General features: G+C 42.1%; 2 protein-coding genes across 3 annotated transcripts in view; one reads left to right on the forward strand and one right to left on the reverse strand.

Annotated features, from left to right (window-relative positions):
- The window catches only part of CDC40 (cell division cycle 40), a 37,726-nt gene extending 25,170 nt beyond the window's left edge, over window positions 1–12,556 (forward strand). Inside the window, exons 8-15 of the mRNA XM_032101466.1 lie at window positions 703–777; window positions 1,425–1,470; window positions 2,824–2,925; window positions 4,175–4,290; window positions 4,374–4,507; window positions 9,170–9,246; window positions 10,694–10,838; window positions 11,590–12,556. Of these exons, the coding sequence (XP_031957357.1) occupies window positions 703–777; window positions 1,425–1,470; window positions 2,824–2,925; window positions 4,175–4,290; window positions 4,374–4,507; window positions 9,170–9,246; window positions 10,694–10,838; window positions 11,590–11,767 (873 nt within the window). The 3' untranslated portion in view covers window positions 11,768–12,556. The remainder of the gene's footprint in view (window positions 1–702; window positions 778–1,424; window positions 1,471–2,823; window positions 2,926–4,174; window positions 4,291–4,373; window positions 4,508–9,169; window positions 9,247–10,693; window positions 10,839–11,589) is intronic.
- Window positions 12,557–13,660: 1,104 nt separating this feature from the next.
- The window catches only part of METTL24 (methyltransferase like 24), a 53,216-nt gene continuing 40,014 nt past the window's right edge, over window positions 13,661–26,862 (reverse strand). For both annotated transcript variants that reach the window (XM_032101472.1, XM_032101474.1), the window contains exon 5: window positions 13,661–21,753. In XM_032101472.1, coding sequence (XP_031957363.1) covers window positions 21,439–21,753 — 315 coding nt within the window. In that variant the 3' untranslated portion in view covers window positions 13,661–21,438. The remainder of the gene's footprint in view (window positions 21,754–26,862) is intronic.

Genomic DNA, 26,862 nt, shown 5'->3' on the forward strand with positions numbered 1-26,862 from the left:
TTTTCCTTCAAACAAAATGAATAATGATATCGGTGAGAGAGGCAAAAGAAAAATGGGCTGACAAATTTAGAAAAGCTGAGGGATATAAGTAGATAATAATAGGGAGGATAAAATACCCAGCTCCAACCAGGGATGGGAGGGAGGAACTCGATGGCATATGACTAGAGTAATTGATATGAAATGGAAAGGAGGAACATTAAAACCACAAGTACTTGGGGTTCTTTGGAGTTCCCAGAAAGGAGTACATGAAATACAGACAGCTGTGAAGATGCTGTGCTCAGGAAATCTGAGCTCAGTGGGCAGAGGGCACTGGTAGTATATGTAAGAAATTGAGCTGGCCAAAACTTTTTTTTTTTTTAAATTCCTCACCTGCCCCACTTGGAAAGGCTTGTTGTACAGACACAGTCCCCCAACCCTCAGTTTGTATTTATTTGCTATGTTTACCACAGTAATGGTGTGGATGTTGAAGGAGATTATATATACAGCTGTTAAAGTGAATCAATTTTTTTCCAATAACAATTGTTCAGAATACATCACTGTTTCTAAAATAGGATGTGGGCAGGTTATTTCTTTTCAAGATACAGTATCTGTATCTGTATTTTATGAAGATAAGCTTTAGCTTTTTGCTTGGAAAAGAGGGCAAATGAACTGAGGAAACATCTAGATGATTCACTTACTGTTAACTTATGTTATTATTTACAGGGTGTCAGTGCAGTCAGATTGTTTCCTCTGTCTGGGCATATATTGTTGTCTTGCTCTATGGATTGCAAAATTAAGGTGAGTTATTTTTCTGTTTTCATGTATACATTTTATACCATCCTGGAATACAGACAGTGCATTTTAGGATACATAAACATTTGGTACTTCTACCAAATACCTTTTGTCTGTGTTGCTTTTATTTTTCTCACTTAATTTTTAAATTACAAATTCATTGGAACAAAGACAGAAATAGTACATAAGACTGAGGCTGTTAGAACAGTGTTAGTTGTTTATTAATAGCATTTAAAAGGTCACAAGTTTCTCACGTTATTGCCTTTGTTGTTATATTAATTCATTTTCTGTGAAGCGTAGTTTTACAACTACTAACAATAGGTCTCTGCTGAAGTCTTTTGCTGAGGCATTTGCAGTGTGAACTAACCTCACTTCAGCATATAACATCAGAAAGCTGATGTTTTGGGGGGTTTTTTCAGTAGCAAAACCTTAAGTCATTAAAGTTGGTATATGGTATGGGAGTTTTAGTTATTCTAAGGGGATTTTGCTAACAGGAAGGTGACAGCATTCTGGTGAATTTCTGGATAGATTAATCAGTAAATGGTATATGTTTGCAATTAATTTCTTTAAAAATGTTGCCATGTATGTTTGCACTTAATTTCAGCCATTATTGTTTGACAATTGACTTGTTTCCCCCCATCCTTTTTTTGAAGCTGTGGGAAGTATATGGTGATCGAAGATGTCTACGAACATTTATTGGTAATAGTCTTTTTTTAAACTCATTTACATCTAGAACAACTTCCTGGAAGAATATGATTTAGGTTAGCTTATTAATAGCTTATTTTCATAGAGAAGACTTGTGTGCATCCAAGGCAATGGGTGTTTGGTATGATATTGACAGTAAGAAGTGAAAAAGATGCACGTTTCATTAAGAACTTTGTCATTATACCAAGCAATTTAATATTGATGTGTAACACCTTACAACCCTTAAAACATTAGTGTACTACAGTCATCAATACTTTATGCAAGACTCCTTTTGAAAGGCAAAATTTTGACATTAAATTGCCCCATGTTCATGTTGGAAACAGCAACCCTCTGTATTTAACCGGGGAGGGGGGGGGGGGGGGGCGTCTCATGATCTGATGATCCCACCTTAAATAGGTCATTCCATCTGTGCTGAGTTTTTAGTGCAAAAGCATGGGAAATCTTTTTTAGGTTCAGGTACAGTCTTTGTTCATGTAACAGGTGCTTTTTAAAGCACATAGCTGAGAGACAGAGAAATACAAACTTCTTAGCAGCCTTGAATGCAGAACAAAAGTAGCTGATTCTCCTATTGAAATAGGAACATTTCTAGAACACTGAGTGAATATATGTTGAGTAACAATAAAGAAATCTTTTTTCACCTGTTATTTCTGGTGACAGCAGTGTGGCAAAGATGATGGCTCAAAAAGGTTCTCTCTCAATAGACTGCTCTTTTTGAACAGTGTGACTGTTTTTCTCAAAAGATTCTTATTGTCGACCAGGTTTGCCTGCCATTATGCTGTATTTCAATTACTGTGTTAATATTTTAACTAAAAAGAACTGCAAGTCTGATGTGGTGGTCAGATGAAAGTATTGAGGCTGAGGAGCAGCAAGGTTAACATCAGATGAAAGCATTCTTAGCTTTCTGATTTAATATTTCCTGTATTTTGTACCTGTTTTCTAATTATAAACGTTTCTCCATTAAATGTGTCTCATGTAGTGTTTGTCTCTCCTCTTTTTCATTAGATGTTGCCATTTATTAGTGTGTTTAAAATTTCTTCTCAAGTTCTGCTCAATTTATGTTGTTTGTTTCTGTGCAATGCTTTTGTTTCTCTCTCCAGTGTCTTAGAGGTGTGAGGGTGTTATGGGGTTTTATTCTCATCATTCTTTAGTAGTTACTTTTTCTTTCTCATTTAAATCATTCTTTATTAGTTCTCTTGAGGAACTTCAGTAAGTGGTTTTCTTCTTCTCTTTGCATTGTTAGAGCATTTAACTGGAGTAATATGAGTTGGGTTTTTTTTAAAAACCCAACACATTAATTCTAAGTATGAATGGATGCGAGTTTACCATTGCATTTTTTCTATTTTGTAGGACACAGTAAAGCTGTTCGAGACATCTGTTTTAACAATGCAGGCACTCAGTTCCTTAGTGCTGCGTATGACCGCTATCTAAAACTCTGGGACACTGAAACAGGTAGGCTTGTGTTTGTGGGTGCTGTTATTTGGCACTGTTTTTAAGTAACAGGGACTAGAACGATATCTTATCATTCCGATTGTTTCCGGTTGTCCTTCATATTGTCTTGTAGTTCACTGTTTAGGCTTTCATTACAGGATAATTAGTCTTTTTTCCCTTATATGTTTTGTTGTTATCTGTGGTGGTGCAATTGACACTACCTGTATTTCATATACCTTTTTATTTGAGAAATTTGATAGTTATTTGTAATGCTAGAACATTTTTTCAGCAAAAAGACATCTTGCCAAATCATTTAATTGCATGTTTACATTTACAGCTGTAAAATTACTCTTTACACCTAAATATGCTTAATTTAGAAAAATTAGCTCACTTGGTCTTTTGCTCAACCCGAACTTGAAGAGCACTCCAATTAAAAAAAGGTGGTCGTAACTGGGCTGCTAATATAGGGAGTTGAAGGGTAGGTCTGATGCTCTCATGCCTGGGAGATGCTCTGTAACATTCTGATACAAATAGTTTGTTAAATTAAAAAAATACAGGATAGATTTTGATGGTGTTCTTTTAAACCGGGGTCTCTTCCTAAGACAAGAAGTTCCCATGTTTGAAAAAGATGTTAGCTTTCTGGGTTAGCAGTGCCACTAATCTTATACAGGTGGTAGCCAGAAAGGTGAAAAGTCAAATTCTCCAGTCTTGAGTCTGAACTCAGTTGTTTAGACAGAGCTTTTGGATTAACATGGCTCCCATAAGTTACGGATAACATGTAATCAGGGTATTTGTGGCTGAAGCTATGAGAGGAGGTCAGGGCTTTATTTTGCAGTTGCATTACTGCTCCCCTTTTCTAAGGTTAGTCTTGAGTTCTTGCCCAAGTTTGTTTCCTCTTGTTGAGAAGACCTCTGATCCTAAGGAGGGGATGTTTTGCAAAGACAGTGGTCAGCTTGTGATGTCCTGAACCAGTCCTTATGTTCTTGATCTGTCCTGGTGGCATGCAGGGTACTGAGCATTTGTATTGATTGGAAAGCTGTAGCAAACTTACATAACAGTTTGTATGTGTGCATGTTTATGCAGGTGCATGCACACAAATGTGAAAGAAGGTCTAATCAAAGAGCAGGGCGAATTCTACCCTCTAATTCTCTCAAGGACTTTAAAAGAAGTATTATCTGCTCTTAGTAAAGTGCTTTTTTTCAATATCTGCAAACAACCAAGCCCATAGCACTTCCAACCTGATACAGTATGAATGGGTTTTCTGTTGCAGGGCAATGTATTTCAAGATTCACCAACAGGAAGGTTCCTTATTGTGTCAAGTTCAATCCTGATGAAGATAAACAAAATCTCTTTGTTGCAGGAATGTCAGATAAGAAAATTGTGCAGGTATGTCTACTCAATATTTATTTCTCTGAAAATACTGCTATTTAATAAAAAACAGGTTCTTATTCTGACTCTTTTAATTGCAGTGGGATATTCGAAGTGGTGAGATTGTGCAGGAATACGATAGGCACTTGGGAGCTGTCAACACCATTGTGTTTGTGGATGAAAATAGAAGGTTTGTGAGTACATCTGATGACAAGAGTTTAAGAGTCTGGGAATGGTAAGTTTAAAATTTTGAATTTTACTTCAAAGTGTATTGTGAGCAAACTGAGAAGAGAGTTTATTTTTAAAAGTGTACATAGCACATAGGCCACTGGAGTGTACTGAGTTGTAGCTAGCTCAGGAAAAGCTTTAAAACCCTGTTCTGACTTGATGCTTGAGACACTTCATAGATTTCCTCTTCCCCAAAGAAAACATAAGACAGCCCTATCAGCCTGAAACACACTGCACTCTATTAATGGTCTCTGCTCTCTCCCCTTTCCCCAAGGGTGTATTAGTCTTTAAATTAACCTCTTAAAGAAATATCTACTCTATTACAATTGGTGTGTGTTGGTTTTGAATGCTTTGAACTTGGATGTCCATAGTGTTTATATAGTACTTGGCCCATGTTTGAAATAACTAGTTTAGTGTAGCTTTATTCTGGTTTTCTGATAGTCTGGCTTCCGGCAATCATTGATACACGCAGTATGAATACAATAGATGACAGACAAGGGAGAGTCTGTCCAAGAAAAAATAATACAAAATATTTTAAATGGTTTCCAGTTTTTAACATTTAACCTGTGGAGAAAACAGATCACTCCTACCTGAAATGTTTTTTGCAAGATTCTAGGTACTAAGATCTTGAATTTTAGACTTTTAAGATTCCTCTAGGATTTGAGATTTTTTTTTTTAAATAATCAGTCCCATATCTTGAGGTATTCATTTCCTTTTGCTGTTCACACATGCAAAGCTGTTGCATAATACAGACACTAGTTCGACAGCTCTGTGACTAATCAGTTCCTTCCTAGCTGCCTTTTTTTTTTCTTTTTCTTTTTTCTTTTTCTTTTTTTTTTTTTTTCCCTTGTAGCCCAGACAGGAGACTCCAATCTGTGGTATTGGAATGCTACCCAAGCAGCCAGCTAAATCCTCAGCTTGTCTGTGATCGGCTGCTATCATTGCCAGTAGCAGTGGGAATGACCAAAGTCTGGGAACCCAGGCTTAGGCTAGACATAAAATGCTGTCACCATATGCCACTCCAAGAAAGCCTCTGTTCAGTACTTCATAAGTAGACCCATGCAGTTACTGAGCTCCTTAAAGAAAAATCTTTACAATACCATGTCTGCTACGGAATGTCTCATCTCTGGTGAGTGGGAGAATGATCTCGCTTGCACAAATCTGTTATTTCCCTGAGATTGGATTGCCCTTGTTTTATGAACTTTGTGTGACGGCTGAAATAAATAGTGAAGTGGGTGGATTTAGTCAGTCTGTGGGGAAAAGCAGGAAAGGCAAAAAGGTTCTGGCATGGGAACATCACAACCTGATTGTTCCAGTAGCAGAAGTTCTGTCCTTCTGAAGAAAAAATACGTAATAGCTGCTTGTACGCTGAAGAAAGAGCTCCCTTGTTCAAATGATTGGGAACTCGACTCTAGGCAATACTCTGCGATGCAGTTGTTGGGAAATTCTTTGGTTTTATGAAGAGCAATGTAATGCCATCTTCCTGGGCATGACTTGTAAACCTTTCCCCACAACCTGCCATGATATATGTTAATTGGTCTGTAAGCATATATCTATAATTTCAAGATCCAGATTTTTAAAATGCCTTAAAACTAAGTTAATACATTTGTTGTGGAAGATTTTGGAGCTCAGAGACTTCCATGGCAAATCATTTCTCAAATCTTTGTTTCCTAAATTGATAAGAAAAATTATTTGCTACTTAGCAGTGATTTGGTTACTGCACCTTTTGGCACTTTTCTTCATATGCTCTTCAGCACAATGTTCCTTCAGTATCCTACAGAAACAAAGTGGAAGTAATTATGACCTGAGTATGGCCTTAAAAACCAGTAATTAAAAGTTGGTCTAATTGCTTAGTTACAATTGTCTAGAGGAATTTTGTAGTGTGTTTTGTAAACACTTTGACTTGGCCAGAGCTGGTACTGGGATGGCACGTCTGACTTCATCACAGTGAGGAACTCCTGAGAACTTAAATCTCCTTTCCCCAAGAATTCATCCCATGCACAGATTTCACTGGGCTGTGCTTAGAATTGCAGTTGGTTAGTTGCTGAAAGTTCAGACTTCAAGTATAGCACAGACTCTTTTAGATTATATGGTTTATATAGGAATATTAATGGGAGTACTTGAAAATTTGTCTGCTTTTGCATTTAATGTGATTGGGATATTAAAGTTGACATGGGTATCATATTCTGTGTTCTTTCTTCTAGAAATGCAAAATGTTGCTTTGTCTTTGCTTTGTCTTTTTTTTTTACTGCTTACCCGAGCATCTGATCCTGCTTGGGTAAGCAGTGAAATGAGTTGGGCTTTTAACTTTGGAGGCTGTTACTTCTTTTTACCTCCAAGTCAGCCAGCAAAGCAAGAACTGTGTAGTGGTAATTTAGCTATTATGCTGACTGGCTTGGGAGGCTTGTCATCTCTGTAAAGCTATGCCCCTCAGCAGGCCTTTTTGCCCATGGTTCCTGGTAGAGATGGTGTAGTCTTCTGAGAGACGTCTTCATGATGTGTAGGTCCCAAAACTGGATTGGGTTGGACTGAGGGTTTGGGTTGGCTTCGGGTTTTTTCCTTCTTTCATTAAAGAGATTTTTCTTCCTGTTGCCTGGGGAAGAAGTTGTATCAGAACCCCTGTATAACACTTCTAAATCTTGACTAGCAGGTATCACTTCTGGTATTTAAAACTTTTCAGCCTTTGAAATGCTATGAAGTGGGGAAAGGACTTTGAAATATTTAAATATTAAAAGTTCATCATAAAAAAAAATATCATATGAGTTTTGAGGTTGGGCAACCAGGATAGCATCTATGTTGGCAATTTTTTTAAGGTTTTTTTAAGAGAGCAGGCTGACACTACTTATTTAGCAATTCGACTGGAAGCAAATGTGAAACACAAATGCATGTCTTTATTCTGCCTAATAGTTTAATGCAGCATATTCTGCTGCTGTCCTAAGTGTGCCTGGTAGGTATCAACATAAAGCAGAGCTATTGTGAATAAATTCTAGTAGATGAGCCAGCCCTCATTTGTAAAACGAGAAGAAGGCAGAACAACCTGTGCTGCATTTAAATTTCTGAGTGCAGTACAATTCAGTATTGGAGATGCATCTTCTGTGATGAGACTTTAATGGGGCTTCTGGTGGGATTGGTTCTACCTGGCATTGAGGACTCGAGAAAATTGTTGGTCTGCAGGAGTGCTGGGTGGTGGGAGTGGATCAGGGCCTGGCCTTGCTGCAGTAATAACCTTGTGTCCTGTTGCAAATGGAGCTGGAAACTGTTTGGGTAGGATGTGGCACAGGGGCTGCACTTTCTGTGCTGTTGGGTTGATCGGCCTCAGAGATGATGTGGACTTTTTGTTACTTGTTTACAGATTTGCTGCCCAACAGCCGTCTTAGGTCTGCCTGTTTGGAAGCTGGTTATCCCTGGCCTAAAGCACATGCTTTTATCCATGGAGTGTATTAAGTGGGTTGTCCTTCTCACTCCGAGGAATAAATTATTTTAACATTTAACTCACAGGAGCATTTGTGTCACTTCCTGACAACAGAGCAGCTTCTCACCCTACTGCCCCTGTGTGTGTTGCTTAACTCAAGATGGTGGGAAATAACTTCCTCCACAATAAAGCAGGATGGTAATTACCTTGCTAATGCCGACCGTATTGCCATCCAACAAGGCTTGGGCAGCTGGGACGAGGCAGCCACCCACGCTCTCCGCTCCGAGAGTGTCCCAGCAGCCCTTCTGCTCTGTGAATTAGACAATGAAGTCATAAACATCCCCTTTGTATTAATTAATGTTGCTACAGAACATTTTGCATGTGTTTTCTGCAGAATACATTAATCAAATCTATTTTCTGCTGGAGGTTTCTTTTGCTTAATGAGAAAGCCGTGTGCATGCCTTCCCTTTCTTCCAGTCTTCCAGTGCAGAGTATTAGGAATACTGTGAATATGCACAAACCGTTAGTAATTCAATTTATATAGTCAAAACCAAATGGCAGTTCTGCGAAGTAAGGGTTAGACTGTCCTTGTTTTTTCCCTAGGCCTTTGTACAGGACAGTATATGTTAAGGACATGCTCTGGCACAGTCTTTTATGCCATTGAGCTGGGAAGTTCAGCATTCAGTTCAGCTGTGAATATTTGGAATTGGTTGGCATGCTGTTTGGGGGAGATCAGGAGGAAAAGGGCATTATCAGAGAGATGAGAGAGAGGGAGAGAATCCTGTTTTCTTTTCCTTTAAAAAAAAGTTTAAAAAAAGAAGAATTTTTTAAAAGGCAGAGCAATTCGAGTTAAAACAAAACTCAAGTCAATGAGATATTCCAGTAAGATCCATGCAAATGTCAGTATGTTCTTTCTATCTAAATAGGAACTTTGTAAGAGCTGCAGTTATACTGGAGGCAATAAAGGAACTTTGTGTAACAGTTTACGCTTAACCATTAGAATGATGACTCTAATTTAGACTCTGGATCATTTGATTGTGGTAAATTCACACACTCTGAGGTTATGCTGTAGATGGCTCCACATCTGGAGCTCTCGGGTGGACATTCATAATATTTTTGAGCTTTTGCATATTCTTCCTTTGGATGCCACCATACATTTTCCACGGTTCAGTCACCACGTAAATCCTCAGCTGACTTGAGGCAACTCTCTGGAACATCTCCACGTCTTCATAAAACACATACTTCTTCCTTTTGCAGGGACATTCCTGTAGACTTCAAGTACATAGCTGAGCCAAGTATGCATTCCATGCCAGCCGTGACTTTGTCTCCAAATGGTAGGTTAACACTTTACTGCCTTCTTAGACCTAATTTACTTAGGCATGTCTTACTGATTATATTTCTGTGATGTTGCTGTGTTGCATCCTCCTTTCAGCCCAATCTAACCCCCCTCCCCAGTCACTCTGTGCACTTATTCCAAGATTGGACTGGATCTTGTTTTGATTTAAAATTATAAAGAACAAGTATGTCAAAATGAGGGTTTATATCAGGGTGACTGTATCAGTTTAAAATTAGGCCTTCATCCAGACAAGGCAAAAGGACTCTTCATAGAGCTACCATGTGCTGTTTGCTGCTTTTAAAATATTAAGAGAAACAATGGTGGGAACTGACAATGGCAGCAAAGAGTTAAGCAAGTTCAGCAGTCCTTGTGGTGCCACTGTTAAAGCAGAAACTGATGTTGTACATGATCCTGTCCCCTTCTGGTCTGAATATAGTCCAAAAAACTCTTGCATAAGATAAATCCCAAATTATCTCAGTGTTTCTTTATGCTAATGTTTCACTGGTGTTTATTTTCTTCAATGAGAATAATGCTGAAGGAGGATAATTGTTTAGTGCCTCACATAATCAGTGAAAATCCTTCTAACAGGACAAAAATCCTGTTATCTGTTTTGGCCAAATTTAAATACCTTAGTGTCACCATTATTACAGTGTTGCCAGATTTGCTGTTAACAGTGCCATTACGCTGAGTAGAGGCTGATCAACTTGTTGCACCGCTAATGTTACATTGTCACTGCATAAAACACTTTAAAGGCAGTGACAATATGCAGAGTTCAGGACAGAAGTCTCTGTTCTGGGTGTTGTGTAGCACATCCTCTTCACTGAATTCTCAGGCAGGAGTTAGTGCACTGCCAAGATGCAAAATGAGAAGGTTGATTAGAAAAGCCTTGATTTTTCTTTCACGAAAATATCTTCATTAATTGCATTCCATTAAGGCAGAGAATACTAAATATTTGCAAAAATGTAAGTATTTTCAAATTCCTTCTTCTACCTTAGACCTATTTTTCCCATAAAGGAAAGAGGGGGTGACTATCTTAGAGTACCCACAAAACAGGTGATCAAGTAGATTGCAGCTAGGTGGATTTTTTTCCCCTCACTGACTTACGTGATTATGTGCAGCAGCAAGATTACACTGTATCTTAAAAACTTAACAGGAAGTCAGTGGGGTTGATGCAGCACATAGCTGGAACAGCCAGAGCGTTAGTAGAGTCCTGAGTGCATTTTGTAGGAATAGGCATCCCAAATCCTGTCAAACATAAGGTTTCAACTCTTGGCAGTTGTACCAGGCAGAAGCAATATCAACTGTTACCTAGAACCCTGCTACATAATGAAAATCTGGATTAAGATAGTGTAAGAAAAATTATAAAAGTCTATAAAAACATCCCAGTTAGGTCTGTTTCCTCAGATGCAGCACCCTGATACCATCTTTGTTTATTGCATTTACAGGGAAATGGTTGGCTTGCCAGTCAATGGATAACCAAATCTTGATTTTTGGAGCTCAGAACAGATTCAGATTAAACAAAAAGAAAATTTTTAAAGGTCACATGGTAGCTGGCTATGCTTGTCAAGTGGATTTTTCACCTGATATGAGGTAAGTTTTTGTGGGAATGAAATTCGTCTTAAAACTTGCAGGTATGGACACTAAATTTCCTTTTGAATCCTCTGCAACATTCATGAATGCACAGTCATCCTATTGGCTCAGCATCAGGCAGAGCTCTCTTGCCAAGCAGAACAGAAAGTTTACTCTTAGTATCTGATAAGACTAAGAGAGGCTTCCACATCTGACTCCCATCTGTCTTTCTGCACGTGGTGTGCAGTGCAGGGTCTATTCCCACAACGTGCATTTGTCTAGAGTATCTGGGGTTTGAACTCACCCCATTCCCCCAGTTCGTAGGTCTGGTTGGGTATCCTCACTTACTGTTCAGAGAACCATCTCTTTCTTCCTGTTGGCTTAGTAATATGCCCATACATTTAGTACTGTGTGTACATAATATACCAGTTACTGTAAACCTGGGGAATAACCTCAGCAAACCCAGAGGAAAAAGCATCTATAATTTTAGAGAAACTTGTGGCGCTTTTTCTTTGGTTCCGGTAACACAGTGCAGGGTATAATCACACTGCTTAGCACATTTACCTCACAGTTGAGGAATCACCTTCTGCAGGACTTGTGTGCTCTTAGAGCACAGCATGAATGCTAATTCCTTGGTAGGTATGTTTGCAGGCTGTGTCAGATGGGAAGCTCCCTGGGGGAAGCTCTTTTCTGTTGCTCAGTTGCTACTTGTAATAGTATACAAGCAGTCTGTACACATAATACAACTTCCATTTTATTCCTGTTAATACAGCTATGTAATATCTGGAGATGCAGATGGGAAACTAAACATCTGGGACTGGAAGACAACAAAACTCTACAGCAGGTTAAAAGCACATGACAAAGTCTGCATCGGTGCCGTGTGGCATCCACACGAAACATCCAAAGTCATTACGTGTGGCTGGGATGGTCTGATTAAACTATGGGACTAAAGAGGATGCAAGTCCTGCATACATCTGAGATTAGGGTGCATTCTGCTGTGAGGGTGGGTAGACATTTGTAACACTGCAGTTCTCAGCTCACTGTATATATGCACTAAACACCAGGAAATTCAGAAGACTCAAGTGAAAGGATAAAGTTCTAAATATGGCGTCTAGGAATGAGAAGCTAAGCTGAGGTCATCTGAAGCATGCAGAATCATGTGCCAGTTTGTCTTGCCACTGCTTGTGCAAAACACTCTTGTAAAATAAAATAATTTTAAGAAAAACTATTTTTGTGGTTCTGGCTGTCAGAGAATTAAAGGAGAAAACCAGCAATTGTGTAACTTTCTTCCTAAGAAGAAACCTTTGGTACCTACTGCAATAGAGCTGAAAAAGATAAGCACAAATCCACTTGCTGAGATTTGCTAATTCACAGTAGAAATGAAGAATTAATTGGAATCTAGCAGTTGTCAGGTGAGCTCTATCAACTGAAGATGCCATTCATAGTCGTAGTTTCTGTCCGTAGAATCATGAGGATCGCTCCCTTTCACCTTTGCAAGTAGTCTTCATTTTCAGGGTTTTCCTTGTGATGGTTGTGTGCAGTGTGTCGGTTTTTTGTCTTCCCATATGCTATTCTGTTTCATTAAGCATGACATATTAAAAAAAAAACTGAATGTCTCTTGTTCTGTTTGGAATAGTTTGTATTATAAGCCCCGCAAAGGTTTTTGACAATTTAATGTATATACATGTCACACTTTTTCTCTTTAAAAAACTTATTTTTAATAAATCTTTTTATAAGAAGTCTGCTTATCTTTGTTCAATTTTTCTATCTTGCAGTGTCCATATAAAATATTTCCTACCATCTGGTATTTTAATGTGCAGTTATATCATTGTTTAGATAAACTCATTCTCTTGCAGTGTTCATTTAAAACTAAGGCAAGTTGGCAGCAGGAGAGAAAAAAAATCCTTTTGGCTCCCTGTCTGCTCTCTTTTTTGGGCACATAAAAATAAATGCATGTAGCAAGTTTTATCCCCATTGATCAGTCTTTAATTACAGTTTTGAATTACAATATGTTGTTTACTGTGAATCCAATCACTACTCATCCATTATAAAGAATAGCAAAGGAATAATTGCCTTAACTGACAGTAGGGTAGAAGCTGAGGCAAAGAATCTCACATTGTTGAGATGGAAGGAAATGGGTTGGTTGTTTTGTGTGGGGTTTGGGTTGTTTGACTGGTTGCAAGACAATTCTGGTCTTTCAAAGAGTGAGTTACACAAGTTAGGCCCTTGTGAGTGAACAGGAAGCTTAGGCATTTTTAGACCAACTCTGTAATGCTGAGCTTGAGAGTCATTCCGCTGTCAGTCCATGCTGTTGTGTAACTGCACTGAGTTTACATGTTCCTGGTTACTTTCCCATCCCAGTAGCCTTGTGTGCCTGAAAAAGTCCATGCACTGTTTCCACAAGCACCATCCTGGTTGTAACTGGGTGTTGCCCAGCCTTGTTCCCAGACAAGGACTGAGACAGGAAACAGTAGAGCCTGGAGAGAGAGGAAAGAGCTGGTCCAACATGTCCTGAGGACTGATGCTCTGTAGGGAGAGAAGAGGCTGTTCCTGCTTCTCTGCTCTTCACAGTGTGGGTGGGAAAGAGCTGCTGCTGTCTTGCAGAGGATGAATTTCTGATGTGCTTCTCATAGGTAAGGTTTGATTCCTGAGCTGGGAGTTGAGCTCTGGTGTGTGTTGTGTGCCGGGTGCTGCTTCAAGAGAAAGGGGGCTGGAGTAATTTGGAACGGATTTTTTCCTTCAAATACATTTCCCAAATGGATATGTGGCAGTGTGCCCTGACTGTTAACAGTTTATATGTACAGGGGAATAGGGAGGCGAGGAGGAATAGAGCAGATAGAAAATCTGGAACACAGAAACTAGGAATACATTCTGGCATTTACATAAGAAACACCTTTCCCAAATGCTTAAAAACCATTTAAATCATAATACACAAAATGCTTGACTCTGTTGTTGGTACTGTGTTTTTCCATGTGTCACCTACCAGGCTGAACTTTAGATATATATGTGTAAAGTAGTATATGCAAAATATAAAAATAAGTGTATAAACTCTTGTAGTAATATACTGGGTGTTACCGTTGGAGGAAAAAAAAAAAAGAAATGTTTCAATCAATTCTGCTGGAGTTGATGAATTTGGATTAAATGTTTGCAGCAAGCTCAGAGTCAAAATTGCCCTAGAAACTTTCAGATAAAATCTTTTGTCCTTCACAGTTGGTCACCACATTAATCTTTTGTGGAATTTCTCACATCTGCATTGAAGCCTGCAGGGGGAATTTTTATGAGGGTAATTCCCTGTTAGGCTTGCTGATAAGCAAACTGACTGCAAAGCTCACACTGTCAGCTAGTTTGCTGTGCACATGGATAGATGTGTGTGTGAGTGTGGTGCAGGTCCAAACTTGTCTTTCCAGCAGCCACCTGGGGAGAGATTTCTTTCTGGGCTAATCACCTCAAATCATGTCCTTCTATTCCCAATTTCATGTTTCACCAGAAACTGGTCTGTTACAGGTGTTGGTCAGAGCAAGTCTAGTCTGGGACCTCTAGGCTGAACTTGACCTATGAGCAGACAGATCCAGGGAAAAGGCAGCATTGGGAGAAAAGGGAAGAGTGCCTTTCGAGATACCCGATTAATTTTCCTCTGATGTTAGTGGAGAATGCAGCATAGTGATTCGAGCTGAAAGAGAGCATCTTGGGAGGGCTGGAGGCAAGTGTGTTGCACTGCCAGGAAGGAACACAGGCAAGCTGAGCTGCAGGGCTGCTGTCACAGTATCATTATTTTGTTCCCCTTGATCATGCACCTGTAACTTTCAGAAGTGCCATGCCAATATGTTACTGATTTTATTAATACCAGTTGCTTTTACAGCGGAAGTTTTACAGGTCAGTCAACTATCTCCATCATTCTTGGAGTTCTGTCTGGGAAAATTGATAGTTTCTTTGACCTTTTGCCAGCTTTTTCTTGGACTTTTTTCATATGTGAGAGGGGGAAATAGCCCACATATCCTCGTGCATCGCTGATAAGGAGGCTGGCTGTCTTGAAGCAGATGGTCTTGACATCTGTCTTGCTCAGAGTTTATAATTGTCCCCAGTAAGATGGGGCTGCTCAGTCTTTGCCCTCATTATGAAGAACAAACATAAAAATTACTGTACATCCAGAAAAGTCCAAGATTGTCTTGTAAAAAGCCACTTTTTAGCAGCAGGCAGATGTTCAGTATGCCGTTTAACACCGTGGTCTTTAACAGCTGATTTAAACAGGGAGCCTTGCAGCTCTCACAGCCCAGTAACACGATGTACTTTCCTTCTTTCTACCAGCTGGTTATTACAAAATCCTGCTCCCGTTCACTAGAAAGACTCCATATGACAAGCAGCCTGCACGAGGGGGAACACGCGGAGCGCGGAGGAGGGAGGGGAGTTTTGCTTGGAAGACTTCTATAAACAGTTGAACCTGTACACCAGAAAAAATCAGTTGCCAGGGAGGTTGTTCCTCTGGAGACTACTTAAGGGACTTGTTACTGTAGGTTGACTTCACTAACATACATTCAAAATTCTAAGCCTCATATTTTGCAGTAAAATACGGCTTTTCTGTTAGGCTTGCTGATAAGCAAAACAGACACCACAGCTCTCTTGCAGCACTCAGAGAAAACTGCTTGTGGCAGGGCTATGTTTACAGAAGCTGCTAGCAGAATTTAAAGCTTTCAGAAACAAATTGCAATAACTTTCAGCAGGCCATGGACCTGTAAATTCACCAGGCGCACTGGAAGTTTGTCCTCAGACCTGTTTGTTGTCTTGTATGACAGAATATTGAAAATATGTTAAATGCGCTGAGCCTCCTTTTTCCCTGCTATGATTCACGCCGCTCGGGGCTGCTCAAATGAAACGTTGCTGCATTGGTCAGTAGAGTAAGAGGTTCTCATTAGGCCTTGGGGTTTTTTTGGTTAATCTGGAAGATGTCAAGGCTAACTGAGCCTGCTTCTTTGGTTTGGGAAAGGAAGACAGCAACACAAATCCTCTGGGGAGTCATTTCAGTAACAGGAACTTTATGGAGCTTCAAGACCGCTGACAGTTACCCAGACATAGTTATGGGAGCTGCAAATCTTTCCCATTCTCCCAGCATAATTGCCCCACGGTGTCTTGCTCCTCTTCCCCAGCTAAACTCTTTAATTGTGTAACAAGTCTTTATTTTTTAGGTGGAGTTTAAACTCTTGTGAAATGCTTTTAAGAGGAAAAAAAAAGAAAAATGCCCTGTCCTAGAAGAGTTGTAACAATTTAACCTCCCGCCTTAGCTTGCTCCAGGCTGATTTCCCCAAGCACCCATGGGCCTTTGCCCATGGTGTTGTTTATATTTTGCTTTGGCATCCCAATACAATCTTGCTCCTTCAGCTCCTCCTCATGTACTCTGCCAAACATAATCTCTTCCAATATTCCTTGGAGATAAAAAGGGAACTTGAGACTCTGAAATCATTTGTCAGGCCAGACATCTACAGGATAAAGAAGGAAGGCCCATTCCCTGGAGTATCCAAAACCACACTGAGTTTTGTCGAAAGAGCTTCCCTGCAGCAAGCTCCTTTCTCTGCCCTGGTGCTGATGCTTTGGGAGTACCTTGGGGCAGCAGAACGAGTGGGGTTTTTTTGCTTTTTGTCATTATTCCTCCAATATTAAATGAGTGGAATAACATTATGGAATATTTCTTCAGATCCTGGATTCTCCTGTTTCTTGGAGCAATTTTTCTTTCATAAAGAAGAAGCTGGAAGTAATTTCAGGGCCTCTCCTGACTGGCAAGTCAGTTTGAGAGGTCAGCGTGAGGTCAGCGTGGGGTTGTCTGGTGAAGTCCTACTCCCTGTGTCTTGGCTGCTCGTGGCTGGCATCCGTGGAGAGACACCAGTGAGGGACATGGGACCTCCTAGGGCACAGCTGCTGCTGCTGCTGCCTCAGAGGTCTGACACCAGTCAGGCACCTGTCCCCACCTGCCTGCAAGGGTAGTGGCACCCTGGGTGGTGGCTCCACTCTAGATATCTGCAGGTGGATGTAAGGGTGGGATTTGCATTGTTTGTGATTGATTCAGAAATGGAATTTCAGGTGTAGAGGGGGAAATACCAGCTGAGACACTGAAGCATTTTCATTACTTGCAGAGGTTTTGTACTGTGTATACCACTGCACTTCCCTTCAGAAAACTGCTTAAACTCAAAGATCTGTGTTGGTAATCCACCAAAAAGAGCAGGGACATGGTATTCACATTTGAGTCATCACTTCTAGGCAGCGCAAAGCAGGCTCCTGTTTTCCCTGTGTAAGGTGCTGCCTATCAGGATAAAGTAACACAGGCTGTCTCTGCAGAGGTCTCCTTCAGAACCAGGTAAAACTCTACATGAGGCAGGTCAAACTGCACCGTGAGCAGGGACTTCTGTTTAAGGGAAGAGGCATTCATTACTGCAGGTTGTTCCCTTCAAGAGCCAAGCTTGCTCTGCAGATGCTGCCCCTGAAAGCCAGTGGAGGGGGGCAGGTATAAATATGTCTCTGAATATAGGTCAGCTCTGAACTTCCACTGCCACTAAACCAGGTCTCTACTGACTGCAATTAAATGTCACATTGTGTTAACAAGCAGGAAAAAATCGAGAGTGATTTCCTACTGAATAACCCTGAGTATCCTTCCAAGGACAAGGGAGTGGCTAATGAAGCTCATGAAATCCAAGTTTTGTAACGAACCAGATGGTCTCAGCTGTTGAATAATTCACCAGAGAGAATGAGTGCCATTTCTTCAGGTGTGCTACTGGGTGATATGTCTTCTTGCCATCTGCCAAGAAAGGCCAAACATATGTTCCCTTTACACTTTCTTTGTTCTTTCACAGTTGAGAGGTGCTCGAAGAACAACCCTTCACAAGTCACAATGGGATCAAAGCCTGGGGCCAGAAGTGCATGCAATAAATGGCAGGTTTTGGAGTGCAGCAGGAGGTCAGACCTTTCTTTGGGCAAATTTTGGAACCTCCAAGGAAGCCAATGTGGCATTCAGAAAGGGCCCAGTTTTCCTGGAAGAGTGTGTTCTAACAAATTCCCCTCTGTGCTGCCACGGGCTCGCCATGGAAAGCTCATGTTGCGGTATCAGCTGTGATAGTTTGAGGGGATTCACATCTGTTTCTGCTCTTCATCTTCACCAGGTCATGGGCAGCACCTGTAAGTTCTGATTCATAAACCTGTGTGATTTATAAATCACTGTGAGCCTGTCTGAAAGAGAAATGCCCTCACCCCCACAAAAGGATTTGTGCAAGTAGAATTGCCCCTACCCCTGGGTCATCTCTGCAAGGATCCACTTTAGACTAAGCTGAAACATCTCCTGGTGGAGTTGTCCAACTGATGCAATAATGGCTTCCCATCAGGAACAAGAGCTGTCATTATGTCTTTGTTAGGTGGGGTTGGAACTGGTTGTGGCCACCATGAATAACCTGAGGTGGGGGCAGGAACGAGGCTCCTGAGCTGGGAGCAATGGGCTGGGGGCTCTGGAGAGCTGATGCACGTGCCTGCAGGGAGTGCCCAATGCACCTGGGGACAGCAGACCAGGAGAATGGGGGGAGAGCAGAGCTGGGCAATGCCTGTAATGGTGATGCTGAGCAGATCTGGAGCTGTCTGACTTCCCTCCACAGCCATGCAGTTACCAGTTTCCAGGCTGTGGCTACAAGGGCAGAATGCCCTGTACACACTGGTTTTAATGGTGCACTCTGTACTTAGACCTCGAAGAATGGGGAAGCTATGGTGCTTTCTGTGCAGGTGTGATCTGGGAAGAGTCGTGGAGTGCAACACTGGCATGTGGTTACTGCATGGAGATGATCTCTGAGCAGGTCAGTGGCAATTGTGCCTCAGTATGGCAGTGGGTAGACACAGATGCCACACATCCCTCAGCACCAGCCTGGCCACTGCAGCAGTCAGCCAGCCCTGGCTTGTGTCCCTGGGCATGTACCCAACAGCTCAGTTCCTGTCATTAGGAGACAGGAACTGAATTCATTTAAAGGTAAAATCTCTTAGGTAAAAGAGATCAATAAAAGAGAAGGGGTAAGGGCATAGAAGCAAGACCTCAGAAAGGAAGGTTGTAACGCTGCTCTAAGAGATGTGAAGTAGAAAGGCACAGAGAGTGCATTAAATAAGCACTGTTCATTTTTTCCTATAATATCACATAACTGCCTCCAGAATGATAAATGGCTTTTATCTTCCCTGTATTAGAGATAAGGTTTTCTTTAAAATTACCATAGTTATTGGAATCTTTTTTGCCAAAGACGTATTTGCTGTAACCTGAAGTGTTCCTGACACTACCTGGCAATCCCAAGCAAGAGATTAGCTGAGGGTTTATTAAACTCCCTTACTAACCAAAGAACCAGGATGGACCTCTACTCCACTTCTGTAATTTGCATATCACCATTTTTACTTCAGGGAAATAAACTATGGAAGATGTACATACCTTTTGAATTTTAACATTTGAGAGAGGCCATGTAATTTATTTTTTAACCTCTATCTGTTGGTTTCTTAAACAAATGATAATAAGCTACTAGGCTACTTACTCTAAGACTAGTTAGGAGAAAAAACCTGTACAATGCTAGAGCCCATATATTTATACTTTATTAATAAATCAGGACTGGCAGCTGGACTTTTGCCACCCCATTATTTGAAAAATAGGAGTTGAGCCATTCTGCAGTGCAGTGAGCGTGGCCATTCCAACATGCCAGATATTAGTTTAGGAAACCCTGGCAGCCTCTTGCATTTTGATGAATCACCTCATGGCTCTGCATCATTAAACAACTTCAGTACTTCATGTATGAGGGCTGTAGCAAGGTGGCTGTCACAGAGAAGGCATTTCTTACTCATTTTTCAGAGGTTGTGGATCTCTTGGTTTGTGCATTACCTGGCTCAGGGATGGCAATAGGTAGCTCAGCCCTGAGGAAAGTGCTTTGCCCAATGTCTTGGACATGGGGAATTCAATGCATCTGCATCAGGTAATCTTGATTTTGATGCAGAGCTGAGGACATGGTGGGCACTCTCAGTGCCCTGCTCTGGGTGTCTGCAAAGCCCTGGTCCAGGTGGGACATGTAGGAGCAGAAACAGGAGCTACTTTTATAGAATCATAGAATATCTCAAATTGGAAGGGACCCAGTAAGGATCATCAAGACCAACTCACTGCTCCTCACAGGACCTAAAACTAAACCAAGTTACTAAGAGAGCCATCCAGAGATTCCCTGAACTCTGACATGGTTGGTTCCATGACCACTTCCCTAGGAAGCCTGTTCCAGTGACTGGCCACCTTCTGCGTGAAGAACCTTTTCCTAAAACCCAACCTGAACCTCCCCTGACACAGTTTCATTCAATTTTTTCATGTCCTGTCACTGGTCACTGGAGAGAGGAGATCAGCATCTCCCCCTTCACCACCTCCCTTGAGGAAGTTGTAGACTTGAAGAAGTCGGAAACCAAAGGCAGTTAAAAAGTCCCCATATCAAAGATATGAAAGTGGTGACATCTTGTATTTTAATGCAAAGTTTAATGTCAAAATTCATCTAAAGATAAGAAAAAACCCTACCTGCTATATGTTTTTTAGCTCCCCCTCCTTAGCTCCTTGGGGAATGTCAAAGGCTCCCAGGGGCACTGCAGACAATTCACATTCCAGCCTGCTGAGCCCCAGCACAGCTGACGTCCAGGGCACCTGCCTGGGCCACCACCTCTGCCAGCATCAGTGCAGATCCAGTGTTTCGCCTCCTCATGCCAGGGAGAGGCAAGGTGGTGAGGAGGTGGCAGGCATCCAGGCACAGCACTGGAAAAGGCACCAGGAATTGTTCAACAAAACCCCAAAAGGAACAAAAAAGACCAGGTTTCACTTTCATCTCTTACATGTATCTCACTAGATGAAAAACCACTTGCTGCAGCCATTGCAAGAGTAATTTCAACCAAGCTGTTCTTTGAGCAGATGAACTAGGGATGCCCTGTCTTCTGTGGCTGAAGGCTCTCGAGGGTGAGGAGGGCGAGTGCTAGCTTAAAAAACCAAAGTCAGGGCACTCAGAAGCTGCTCAAAGAAGTAGGTAGAAATTTAGTTTGGTGGTGATTTCTGTCTCTGCCAAATTCAGCTGAAATTTGCCAGTGGGTTCAAGAATATACTGTTCTTGCCTAAAATTTGTTCTGTAGGAAACAAGGCCAAAGTAAAGAAGGTACAAATCAAAGATGATCACTTTACAGAGAATTAACACTTGACGCTTTCTTAAAAAGACACCTTGTCACAAGCACTCTCCTGCCCGAGGGCTGGCACAGCTCAGCCAGCAGAGCTTCCCAGGGCAGCCCCAGAGGGATGCCCTCCTTGCTGGCATGCTCAAACATGGGGCAGCCTGGAAAAACCATGCTCTTATCTCCCCCAGACAAACCTTTACAGAAACCTCTGTCCTCTGGGACAATGTACCCACTGGCAAATATATTGCTATACAAATCTGCACCATATATCTTCTCCTGGTGCCAGTTCTTTTGACAACATATAAATATAAAAGCCAGTCCATTTTGCTAGCAGTCACTGCGTGCATATTTAGCAACTTTAGCCAGTGACACCAAAATCCTCTTCAATAACGCTACGGGCCCAGATGGCTCGCAGTCACACATCATAAATTCCTTTCTGCTATTTCCATCTTGTATTTACCCAGCTCAGTGTGTAACAGCTACTGGCGTTGAAAGCTTCCTTTTTCAGAAACATCTGTGGTTTTGATAAGTCTTTGTAGGTATGGAAAAGCCTGAAGTCCTTCAGCTCCAGTTCCCGGAGCAGACTGTACCAGTACCGCACCACGGTGCTGTCATTGCCACTGACCTCAAACCCAGGCCAGTGCATGTGCACCTCAAAGACCAGCTGTCCTATCTGCTCAACAACATCTTCCAGGATCAGGTTTTCCAAAATTTTCCACTCGGCGCTCTCCACGTCTGCCTTGAGGACATCGATCTGCAACAAAACACCATTACTATGTGAAAATGAAAATTTTGCAATTATAGTAACATCTCAGGCCAAGGTTGACCATTTTTAAATACACATAGTTATTCATTTTGTACTAAAAAAATAAATTAAAAAGTCTCAGAGGACTAACACAGGCAGTACATGATGTTTCACACTTGACTCTTCACATCCCTTTTCCTCCTGCCTCCAACTCCTGGTTGGAAAAGCTACATATTCCAAGCTCCTCCTACAACCAAAGCATGTTACTGGTTCCATCACAATTCTTGGGTGGCATCACAGCTATGAAAAAAGAAACACATCCGAACGACAGACCCAAACCTATTAACAGTGATTACCTGCACCATAGTTGAGTGGGGTGCTCGTGAGCCACATGCTACATGCACCACACAAGTGCAAGAGAAGACCAAAAGCAAAAAATTAACACTGAGCAGCTCAGGCCACCAGCTGCCCTTGGCCAAGCTGCTGGCTGAAGCTTTTGCAGGCATCACTACAGATGCTGAGAGAGGAGGACCAAAACAAAAGATAATTATGCAAAGAGTCTACAGGATTTTAAGGGCAGCTTCTCCAAAGAAAAAGGCATAGCAGAAAAGAGTACATCAAGGTATTTGAAGGGAATAACAGATCTAACAGAAAAGTGCCCTGTTTTAGTTTTAGACCATTGTTTAATTTTGTAGTGAGCTATCCAGCAATCCAATTTCGCATAGCCCAACGCAACTTTGCTTGGTGGGTTGACTTTGCTTGGAGATTAGCTGGGGGAGGCAAGCTGTATGTTTTAACCAAAAAAAGAGCATTTCATCACCATTTCACATCTGGTAGAAAGCAATGATCACAGTGCAGCAGTGGTCACAAGCTGCAGAGCTCAGCTTGTTTTCAAGTCTGGCAGGGGAAAGTCCCACACCCTGAGAGTAGGGTTTGCCTATGCCAGTTCCACCTGAGCTGATGCTTCTGCTCATCTGCTCACACTCAAGATGGGTTTGAAGTGGAAAACTGAAGACTTTGTTTAGTCAAAAATACTTTAAAAAACCAAAGAAACCCCAAGAACCTAAAAATCAAACCAAGCAAAAAAAAAAAAAAACCACAACCAACAAAACCCCCAGATTCTCTCTGGCAATCTGCCCTAACCATTGTGGCAGTATCAAAAAAGGCACCTGGGCAGGTACAGGAGAGAAATCTGGGCAGGTAGTGTAAAAGCATTGCCAATGCCACTGTTTTCCTAAGCTGCCCCATCCCAGGGCGCCTGGCTGGTGTCATGCCATGCCCCATCCATGGGGTTCACAGACCCCTCTGCCCTGGGCACAGGGCAGGGGTTGTGCTGCGAGCACGTCTCCAGTACAACCAGAGCTGTGCTTTGCATGGCCCACAGCCAAGAAACCGCAGGGCCATGGCAAGGGGTGGCCACATCTACCTTCTGCTGTTCCGTGGATGGCTGACTGGAGACGCCAGGGACTGAGGTGCTGAGCTGCAGCCCTCCTCAGGGGCTGTGCCCCAGCACTATGGACAGGCATGACATGGCAGGAATCTGTAGGTGCTGGACACTTGCCCGTTCTGGTCTCCATCTGTAAAACAAGGGTGCTAATCACTGAACACCCTCTGCAGAGTGCAGGGGTTGAGCACGTGAAGGGCCAGCGAGACTTGGGTGGAACAAGCTGTAAAACAGCTGAAAACAAAACACTGCATTTTCAGAGCAAGACTTGAATGAGGTCCATGGTCACAGACCGAATCATAATAAGCCAAGCCACCGCTTGTCTGCTCATTAAGGAGGCATTGTGCCTCCTTCACACTGTAGGAGGCAGGGGGCCAGTGGAAAATGACCGAGGGATTATGGAATTAAAGCCCATATTGTGGTATGTCCACATGGGGAGCAGAAAGGAAGGTTGCACAGACAACCTTAGCTCTGGTATTTCCTAACTTGCCTCTCTAACAAAGAGCCTGTCAGTCTGTCCGTCTGCGGGTCAGTGAAACAGTTGAACACAGCGCTCCTTTGGGTTCAAGGGGAGGCTGAATGTAAATGATGCAGCTCATGACATTTCAGGGGAGAACTACATCATGGGTGAGCGCGCTTGTTTTCCTTCATACATTTAAATGGGTTATTTATTTTGCAAATACCAACTCATATCTCTACCTGTAATGCAGTTTTGCAGGCAGTTGGTTCCACGTAGGTGCAATTGCCACAGGACCACACTGCTGCACTTAACAAACCACAGATTTTTATCTCTGGGAGACTTACGTAACTTTGAAAGCAGACAAATTATTCAACCCCTTTTTTTTTCTTGGGGGGAGGGGATGGATGGATAGGGGAAGAAATGTTTCTAGGTGTTTGTTTTCCCATGATCTTACTTTATGGCATCAGTAGGACATCTTTTTCCCATCGTAATGTTTCCAGTCCTCCTCCAGGTTTGTTTGTTTTTCTCTTGTGACACTAACTGCTGCTCTGGCTGCTCAGCAGGCACTCTGCATGCTCTGTGCTGCATTTGCAAAACTGATCTGAAAAGTGGCTGCTAACCAATGTTTCAGTAGGAGAAAATGAGTTACCATCATAACAGCTTGAACACATAACGAAATGACCAGGAAATAGTGGGGATGTGCTGCATACACAAATGAGAGGCTCTTTGTTGCTCTCAGTGCCCTGCACTGCTCAGAAGCCCGGAGGGAGGAAAGTACCTGTCTCAACCCACCAACCTTTGTGACTGCCTTCCGAGCAAGGTGTCCCTCTCTGCCCACAGTCTCCATTTCATTCCATGGATAGTGCAAAATGAATGACAGAACAGCTCCGTTTCAGAGTATCTGAGCAAATTTACAAGCATCCTGCTGACACCAAATGCAAGTTTTGTGATGATTAGACAGCTCAGGAGATATTTACCATCGGTGATAAGCAGCGCGCTACCAATAAGAAATGCACTACCCCCTTCCAGTTGCCTTGATCCAAAGTGCCAGTGAAAGGATTAGTGGACAAATCTATAAATTTAGAGCTCTAATTGACCTGGGAGCCCAGCTGGAATCTGCTGCTGTGAATAAATCCTGGAGGGCAAAGATCTACAGTGCCTGAAGGTAAAGTATGACAGTGAGTTTTAAGCACTCACAAAGGCTGGTTCCTCTTATCTTCCACAAATCCTCTTATCCTCCATGAACTAACTGGTTATCACAGAAAAGTAAAAAATGTGGATTTTTGAATGTTTTCTCAGCTTAGCTCCCTTGAAAAAGCACTGCAGCATTGTACCACTTCCACTTGGAGAAAAAATAAAAAGGGGGCCATGCTCATGCACAACCAAGCATATAAAACAGCTGAAGAAATTGTGGTTTAGTTAGTGAAGGTCAGCACATACTGTATGAAGGCTCATTTCTTCTTTTTAGGGTAATGACTTGTTACAAGTGTGCATCATTTCCTAAAGCAGAGATCTGAGCTCTGTTTGCCTTGATCGCTTTTGAAATACCAGGGTTAACGGGGATTTCAGGCTCTGTGCTGCCCCATGGGCATCATTTAAAGCTCCCCATGGAGAAGAGTCAATTGAGAGTGAGTAGCTGGAGGAAGCAATTTAGCTGTATTACTTCCAGCATGAGCTCAGCATGTGGAAGTGGAAGCCAGGAAAGGCAAAACCAGCAAATGCAGGTCAGGTACAGAGGATCCCTCCAGTCCTCTGGGAGCAGGTCTGCAGTGTAAGCTTGGGAGCAGGAAGAGGAGAGCTGGTTACAGCTTTCAGGGACAGGGACAGAGCTTACAACCACCCCAGCCTCCTGAACTGCAGGGCTGCTCTCACACTTCAAGAGAAAAATATTCCTTTGCTCTGGCTCCCTGTGATACCAGGTTACCATTTTGATATCAGCTGTAAAGCAAGAAAAAATCTGCTAACTTATGCATCAGTTTTCCCCTCTCCACCTAAGTACAATTCTCTATTCTCAGAAAACAAAACTCTAGCAAAAGTTGTTTAATTTACATTTTGATAGCACATCTTTGCAGGTAACAGCAGGTTCTTGGGTGTGCTTTGTCTAAATGTAACTTCCCTCTTATCCTTTTCTCCTATGCAGATTTTCAGCAAGATACTTTCCTCATTTTCTTTCCTCTCAAAATGCATCCACAGCCCATCCTCACCAGCAGGAGATGGCTTGGATATAAAGTCCCTTTCATTGCCTCTTATTCTGAGCAAAGGCTGTAATTGATGGCAGACAGGACGCCACATAGCCTAATAGCAAATTACACTCCCAGCAGCTTGTGACTGTCTCTTCCCATGCTCCCTGTGATCAGTGGGAGGGGAAAATATCCTGCCTCTCTCTCTGAGCCATCCACCGGGGAGACCAGGACTGCTGGGGGCCTGGCCAGAGCAACACAGACACTGACATCAGGAGAAAAGTCAATCACCACTGATCAGTGATGTACAGCTCCAATCGGCAGCACTTCTCTTTCAAATTACTTCCCTTCCTTCCTGCTCACATTTACACCTCTCTGTGGTGGTCTGTACAGCCAGTTTCAAATTGGCTCTGGAACAAATGTGTCATTTGAGATTATTCACTCCCAATGTGACAGGTCGGGCACATCTTCAAGAATCTGCTTAAGGCATCCAAGTCACAAGGACGATTTGCGCAGTTGGGTGCTCACAGGGTCTTTGGTCTTTTTTTACAGTAAAGCAACAGCCCAGTTGAAGTTACTCATACAATATACACATCACTGAAGCAGAAAACCTGCAGTGAGGGCAGGCAAGCTTCCTTCCTCTGCTCTCACCACTGATTCTCCACAGCCTTGCAAGTGACAGTCTTTTCTCCCAGTTCTGGTGGTGCATTTCCATGAATGCATTACACAGCAGGAGCAGGATATTAAGTAATACTATGTTTACCACTTAAATCAGAGAAAATGTTTCAAAATCATATTAAAAAAAACGTATTTAACTTTCTCACAGCCAACTGTCAGTATAGCAACAGCTTGCCATATGCAGTAATGGCCCCAGACAAATGCACCCATCCGGAAAGCAAACCCAGCACATGCAGGAGGCATCAATCTCAGCGGCGTGCTCAGGAGCACTACAAGCACTTTGCCTGTGCTCTTCCATGGGGAACTGTTCCTAGGAAAGATCCATGCAGGCACCCCAAGTATCTCCTTCCCACAGC

This window comes from Corvus moneduloides, chromosome 3 (genome assembly GCF_009650955.1).
Source record: "Corvus moneduloides isolate bCorMon1 chromosome 3, bCorMon1.pri, whole genome shotgun sequence".
NCBI lineage: Eukaryota > Metazoa > Chordata > Aves > Passeriformes > Corvidae > Corvus > Corvus moneduloides.